This window comes from Bidens hawaiensis, unplaced genomic scaffold (assembly GCF_021521415.1).
Source record: "Bidens hawaiensis isolate Kalapana, Puna unplaced genomic scaffold, B.hawaiensis_p1.1 tig00088847_1, whole genome shotgun sequence".
NCBI classification, from domain to species: Eukaryota; Viridiplantae; Streptophyta; class Magnoliopsida; order Asterales; family Asteraceae; genus Bidens; species Bidens hawaiensis.
The window spans coordinates 10,201-18,110 of NW_027504363.1; the positions used below are offsets into that span (position 1 = coordinate 10,201).

Genomic DNA, 7,910 nt, shown 5'->3' on the forward strand with positions numbered 1-7,910 from the left:
TATTACATTTAAATATTTTGCAAAATTTTGAAAAAATAGCGTGGACACTAACAATGTTTGTGCCAACAAGGGGAATAAAAATACAACCATCCATTATGAACAACTCATACCAAATCTTTTATTGATGGAGCCCGGATAAAATGAACAAAATGAATCTCTTTTATTTAGACTTTAGAGTTTAGACCCTCTTGTTTACTCGAATCATTGGGCATGATATGATGAAAAGTCATAGCGTTGAGATGAAACCTTAATGATGGGGTCACAAACTTGTGACTTGGTTGAAGTCTTTGAAGGCATATAAAGTATAAAAGCCTAAGTCGCACGAAAAACCGAGTGAGTCGATCTATATGTCAAACTATCAACGAACCACGTTTTCTATGGTGGCAAGGTTGCAAGTTTAACTATCAAATAACCATTACATAGCCCCACTTTGTATGATTAAATCTTGTGCACACTGGAATGTTATGGTCTTGTCACCTCTTCTTCTTGTTGTGGTTGTGGACCAACTACACATCTAACCTCAGCCGAAGGCGTAGCTATGATAGTTGCATCAAGTCGACAAATGGGACAACTACGATGCGAGTTTAACCACATGTCAATGCAAGGGACATGAAAAGAGTGCATACACTCAGGCAAAGTGCGTATCTCTTCTCCTTCCTGAAACTCACTTAGACACACGACACACATGGGCTCACCATCCACTGAGCCCGTGACTTTCTTGTGTTTATGGGACAGGATGAGCCCCGACACTAAATTCTTATTGCTCACAGGAATTGTTTGCAACTGTATCTCTATGGTTTCTTGTTGCGGCCGATCACAACAACACCAATCCAAAAAGACCATGCAACAATAGTAAAACATAGCTAGTATAACCAGTGAAACTGGTCCCATCACGATACTAAGTAACACTAGTAGTATATTTCTCATTAGATTAGGAGAAGAGGATCGGAAGTCGAAACGGGGGAAATGGAATGTAACAAATAGGCTTAGTTTGGTTAGAAAAAATAAGTATAGGGATATATGGAAAGTGGCGATTGCTCCAAGATGGCCTAAGGTTTTCTTAATTACTCGTGTGCATATGAATTTTTAAAAGTAACTTAAGAAGTTTTAATTACTATATTTGAATGTTGGTTTAAAATAAAGTTCTATATATAAAATACCATAAAAGCTATTTTTTAAAATTATATTAGTCGGGCTTTATCACTACACAATTTGGAACGAGTTCTTCATAACGAATGGTTTATTTTGTATTTTTATTTTCATTCACTAGTAGAAAATATACCTTTAATGACACGCCAATCATGACACACAGTAATTTTATGACGTGTAAAAACCCCGTATCACTAAATATTATCATCTTTTATAAAACTTTGGGGAAACAAAAACGCGCGTTTGTTTGTCAATGTTTTAGTGTCATAAAAGGTTAAAAAAAACACGGGCTGCACTTCACCTTTTAATTTTAGTTAAAAAAAAACAAAGTACAAAAACCCTCTTTCATCGACCTCTTATTTCTAGGGCTCAATCTCCCTTAACAATTTCTCATCATCTCTCTCTAATAGCAGTAACCTAATTCCATATCTCTCATCATCGATCTCTCATGGCAGTAAACTAATTCCATATCTCTCATCATCGATCGCTCAATTACGGCTCTGGATTTACAATTACGGCTCTGGATTTAAGGATTTGCTGCATCTAAATCACGATTACGGCTCTAATTGCTCATTGTTTACGGTATAATCTCTTACTTTTTGTGTTAAATTAGGGCATAAAGTGGCTAAACTGGTGCATTAATTGGTTAGGTTTAAGCTGCTTAATCTCTTGTTGTGTTAATATATAAGTGTTAGGTGTACATCCTCTGTATCATAATAATCTGAATAGTGAACCTATTTTACCTTAACAATAATCAATGCTTATTTCCTATGTACTTAATAATTAATTCATAAATAGTTAAGGTGTGGTTTTTGGTATTGAATTTGTTGTTAACTGTGTTGTTTATGGAATGGAGAAACATTCTTACTTATGGAATGGAAATCACTCATGGCTGTTGAGTAATATACTAATAGGGGTGAGCAAACTGATAAGACTGGACCGAACGGAGTGTTAACCGACCCGACCCGAAACCGAAAAATAGTTAAAATCCATAACCGAGATCAGATCCGTGTAATAAGTTTCGGTTTTGGACTTGTATAGATTTTGACCCTAATTTAAACAAGTAAAACTTGAGAATATCTAGATTCCAACAGTTTCATATAATTATTGATTTTGAAACCTTTCACTAACTTTTAATTAAAAATTGATGAAATAGTATTTCTGGAAGTTAATTTATTTAAATATAGCTTTGTGAGCTGCCACATGATGCACATGATCACCAAACCCATGTTGAGATGAAGCACTAAACAAACTTTAGAAGTGGATAAGTAAACTGTTGCAGGGTAGAATTGACCTCTGCTACTAAAGACATTATAGATAACAGCCAACGTGGCAAGTACACTAAGTCCAGCGTATGTCTGCAGACTCATCATTTTGCTGAATACACTGTTACACCAAAATTAGCCGATTAGCTCATCATAAACAAATGACTAGCATGAGTCCAGTTCGGCCGGTTTTGAAGAAAAATTTTTGGTCAAACTGCTAACTACGGTTTTAGAAAAGAGAAACCAAACCGGCCAGTTTTCACTATTTGACATTAAGGTTTAGACGGAAAAAAATGTTTTTGTTGCCAAAAGCATAATTTTGTATTAAGTTTTAAAAAATAATACCAATTGTTAATGGAAATAATGCATATACACAATTTTATATTCCTAAAACTAAAAGAACTTATAAATGTTATGTGTTCTGTTCGGTTTACACAGCCCGTTCCATGTTCCAAACTGTAAACCGTCAAACCACTAAGATCGCACCATGAACCAAACCGACCAGCGTTCTTCAGTTTCAGCAGTTGAGCCGATTTTGATGCTGGGCTGTTTAAAGCTCGTAGCTCGCTTAATAAAAGCTCGAACAAAGCTAGCTAGAAAAAACTTGATTTCAAAAGACCTGGTTGAGCTGGCTCTTTTTTGTAACCGAGCCAAAGCTCGGCTCGTGGGTTGGCTCAATAGCTCTATCTTAGGCTTGTTAAACTTCGAGCTTGAGCTCGAACCCACGCTGGCTTGACTCGGCTCAACTCATTTACATTAAACAGCCCTAAGCATAAAAGCAGACTCATTTCACAAGTTAAATTTATAAATATGTAGTTTATAAATTCTGCATCATATGTATGTTAAAAATCTTATTTTTTGTTTTTTTTATACCAATGTATAAAAAAGTTCACAAGTAAACGAGCTCGCTCGAGTTCAACACAACGAGCTGTGCCGGATTCTGAGCCGGGCCCAATTCTCTCTCATGACTCATCCACACCATTATTCTTCACCTTTTCGTCACAGGTCCTTCTTTTCTATATCATCATTTCACCATTATTATTATTATTATTATTATATGCCCTATGATTTCTATCTTATAAAGTTGTTATGATTTTAATCCCTTTAGTGAACAATTTGTTTCTAGTATTTATTTATTTATTTGGCATCCAACCCAGAACCTGTTTGTTAATATTGTTTAAATGTACTTTGTGCAGAAATTGGTGAGACGGAAAGATGACGTGGCATGCCATCTTTCTGTGTTGTTGTTGTATGTTACACATGCTTTTGTTGGTAACTGGTGGCAATACAAATAGTTACAGTTATCCTAAGAATATTAACATATGGCCTATGCCTGAATCAGTAGAGTTTGGTAACAAAACTGTTGTAATAAGCAAGGACTTTAATCTCAAGATTGATGGAACTAGCAAGTACAAGGAGAAATCTGGCATATTGAAAGATGGGTTCACTAGGTTGCTTGATGTTCTTACATCAAATAATGTTATTGAATACAACTTTGGAAAAGTTGATCAGTCTCTCATTTTACAGGGATCCATGTCGTTATCTCGTCCGAAGACGATCGGGTATTCGCTTATTCTTGTTTGTGAATTCGGTTGTTCGGTTTCGGTTATTAATTATTTTTATTTGGTTATGTTATGTGCAGTTGCAATATGGTGTAGATGAGTCTTACAAGTTGAATATTAATCCTAAAGGGAATCCAAATTATGCATATATTGAGGTTGGTGTGACTGATATTAATATTTAATGTTTGTATATAAAGTTTTTTAATTTAATTGAATGAATATTTATGCAGGCAGTTACTGTCTATGGAGCTCTGCATGCCCTGCAGGTTACTTGTTTTGTTAATACACTTTTAGAAGGTTTTAATGTGTTTGATTTATTGGTTGTTTTGATTTTGATAATAATAATAATGTGACAGACATTCAGTCACATTACCTTGATTCTCTAAGGCCGAGAACTGTTAATTTGCAGTTGCAGCAAATTATCGATGGGTAAGTTATACAAATTATGAAAACATTATGTTTTAATATTTGATATATTTCTTAACATTTTTGTAGTGCAATGAACTTGTACGGTACACAAAGTGGATCGAAGGTAAAACTCAATTGGGTCAACGCTAAGGTGAGCATTTAATTCCTTATTGAAATATTAGTTTATTATATGAATCTACGTTACGATAACTATTTGTTATATATTTATGTAGTGTCCATGGCAGCCGGGAAGCACTAAATGTGGCTACTTTATGTTAAAGTTCATGAAAGAGATAGTTGATGAAGGAATTGAAATACTAGTCAATGACAATGTAAGTATAGCAGCTTTTTATATTTTCATTATTGTATCAGTTTAGTAAATTTATGACAATAGGTTTAAGTTATAGTGTTAAGGTTGACTTTTTATAGTCAAGCTGATGATTAATGCTGATCAAAATGTGACATTTAGTTAGGAATTTTTTCCTTAAACCTAAATAAATAAGTCTCCATAACCAGTTAGGAACTTAGGATATGAAGTTATTATGTTATGTGATTAATAAAAGTTAGTATTTCTGCTGTACAGTTGTATTGTATATGCTAGATCAGGTTATCAAGTTGCTTAGTGTAATATCTGATTGACCACTTTTTTTGACAAATCATTTGAACTTTAGGTTTTAACTAATCTAATTTTTTTCTCAGGTTGGGGGAGGGAATGATGAATACACGGATGCTGACATTGATGGAATTCGTGAAGAATTGTTGACTTTTGTGGCATCATTTTTTTACCAGTGAATGTTCGTATCGATGTTAATGAAATGTTAAACTTTGAAATATCGTGAAGAATGGTCGACTTTTGAATGTTTGCTACTTGCTAGTATGTTGAATGAATTATTTTGCTATATATGAATTTTAGTTTTATTATGAGATGCTAATTGCCATTATTTAATGTTGAAATTATAAATCTGTCAAAAAAAATTCTTTTTTATAATACTTAAAACCATGACTCGCAAACGCGTGTCAAAAAAAAGATGCCAATAATGTTTGTCATAAATTTTTGTCATAAAAAGATGACACAAATTTGCGTCATTTTTACTTTATGACATGGCCTTCCTAGACACGTGATATCGTGTCATCTACCCCTTTAATGACGCGCATAACGCGTCATTAAAAGACTATTTTCTAGTAAGTGATTATTAGTATAGACGACGTTAATCTTCAGCATAAATTTGAATACAAACTAAAACATGTTAATTATTCGGATTATACGGATATCTGGATGATCCGAACAAGGTGATTTTTTTAAAATTCCATATTCGAATCCGAATAATAATTCAAATTGGTTTATTTGAGTTTCGATTTCAGTTTGAATTTCGGTTTTCATGAACACCCCTAGACATGAGGGTTATATAGATGCATCGTTTATTAAAGTTATCACTAATTTTACTAGTCACAACCAGGTATGGGCCAAGTGCTAAGGCATGTCGTTCGTCTGCCCCCCTTGGATTCTTTTTTGTTACATACACGTTAAAATATCGGCCGACCCCCAAGAAATTTTAACGGCAACCCACCAAGAATTTTTAAAAACAAGTGAACGACTCCCGTTAATTCTAAGATGGACCGCGAATAAAAATTAATATAGAAAATTAGATATTTACAAATATCTATATTATATATAATGCACCACTCATGGACAAATTAAGACACTTAATTTTAAGTAATTTACAATTTTTCAAACACATGGTACAACTTAAAATAGGGGTATAGTAGTCATTCTAACACTAAATTATTTAAAATATTGCCCCCTCAACTTTAATCAGCATTTGGAAATTTAAAGAATAGTTACAACTTTGATCCCTTATCTTTTAACTATATATTATTTATAATTTAATTTTTACCCCAAATTCCCCCACAATTTTTAAACGGTCATAACTTTTTCATACGTTAATATTTTTTAAAAAAAATTGCACCATAAAAACGAGCATTTAATTCTCTTTAATTTGAGTATGATGTTGTCATAGCTTGTTTTCAGTTAAAAAAATATCTTACGTATAGGCGTTTATGGTCCGGTTTTGATGGTTTTAAACTAAGCCGTGAGCCAAGCCGTTTTTTATCATCGAAAGCTGAAACTAAACCGTTGAAAATTAAAACCCAACAAATACAAATTAACCATTAACAATGGTTAGATTTCGGTTTCATTTGTACTTCGCTACTAAATTGAGTTTAAAATAAGAATTCTTAATCCACGGTTTCAAATGGAACGATGAGCATCCAAAAATCTCTTACGTGATTATTAAGGCCTGTATTTCCCGCTGCATCGCGCGAGCACTCGTCTAGTAAATCTAATAAATAACTTGATATAAACATTTTCAGTCGCTTGCTTACCACACTGGAAAATTTACGGTCGCTGGTTACCATGTTAGTGGCTCTTGTCTCTCGAGGTTTGAAGTTTTCTAAATTTTAAGGTCTGAAAATTCAAAATTGAAAGTTTGATTGTATTGGTTAGTTAGTTATTATCCAATTTTAGTTTTTGATGTTCAGTTCATTACTTTTCTTTGATTTAGAAAAAAATTATTTAAAATGGTTTTCGAATTTTAGCTTATTTGAATAGGGTTTTACTATTGTTCAATGTTGATAATTGATTTGTACCTTTAATCTATATTAATGGAAGAAATAAGAATGCGACCCTCCCTGAAAAAATATGTCATTAGCATCGGCATTAGCGATAGACAACCGATCCCAAAAATTTCGGACAAAGTGAAAATAATTTTGGGTTTGCCACGGATCACACCATGTGCTTACATATGTTTTATTTTTCCTCTTTTTTTGCAATGAATTACATTAAGTTCGATACGCGTAATGAGATTGGTGATTAATCGATCATCTCATAAAATTTTTTACATGTTATACTTTCGTCTCACAAACGTTCTTTACTTTTCATATCATCTCCAACTTTTACATTTATTCTTTACAAATAAATTATTTATTACAATAAACTATTACATTTGAGTATTAGGCCAGATTTTTAAAAGGGAACATGGAGATTAATAATGTTTGTACCAACAAGGGGAGTAGATATACAAGGTAACCATTCGTTAGGAAGAGCTCATATCAAATATTTGTTTGATGAAGCCCGAATAATATGAACCAAATTAATCTCTTTCGCTTAGACTTGTTTGTTTACTCGAATCATTTGGCATGAAAACTTCTAGCGTCGAGATGAAACCCTAATGATGGTCAATCTATACTCCAAACTATTAATGGACCATGTTTTCTATGTATGGCAAGTTTGTGAGTCAACAATCAAATCAAATTACCCTTGACTAGATCTTGTGCACACTAGAATATTATGGCCTTGTTACATCTTCTTCTTGTTGTAGTTGTGGATCATTTACACATCTAACCTCAGCCAAAGGCGGAGCTAGGATGGTTACATCTAGTCGACAAATGGGACAACTACGATGGGAGTACAACCACATGTCAATGCAAGGGACGTGAAAAGAGTGCATACACTCAGGCAAAGTGCGTA

At 33.5% G+C, this 7,910-nt stretch overlaps 1 protein-coding gene across 1 annotated transcript; it reads left to right on the plus strand.

The window, feature by feature from the left end:
- Window positions 1–685: 685 nt before the first annotated feature.
- Window positions 686–5,248, plus strand: LOC143607887 (uncharacterized). Its single transcript, XM_077083167.1, has 8 exons — window positions 686–775; window positions 1,516–1,731; window positions 4,057–4,131; window positions 4,207–4,242; window positions 4,341–4,405; window positions 4,472–4,535; window positions 4,618–4,716; window positions 5,084–5,248. Exons 1-8 carry the CDS (start codon window positions 686–688, stop codon window positions 5,174–5,176), a joined length of 738 nt encoding a protein of 245 aa, XP_076939282.1. The 3' UTR covers window positions 5,177–5,248.
- The last annotated feature ends 2,662 nt before the right edge of the window (window positions 5,249–7,910 follow it).

What these genes read in the sequence shown, in the direction of transcription:
- LOC143607887 (XM_077083167.1), top strand. Translation starts at nt 686, where the DNA reads ATGGGCTCACCATCCACTGAGCCCGTGACTTTCTTGTGTTTATGGGAC. An exon ending in CTAATTGCTCATTGTTTACG is followed by an intron (nt 1,732 to 4,056) that starts GTATAATCTCTT and finishes TGTTATGTGCAG; the next exon opens with TTGCAATATGGTGTAGATGA. An exon ending in TTGCAGCAAATTATCGATGG is followed by an intron (nt 4,406 to 4,471) that starts GTAAGTTATACA and finishes ACATTTTTGTAG; the next exon opens with TGCAATGAACTTGTACGGTA.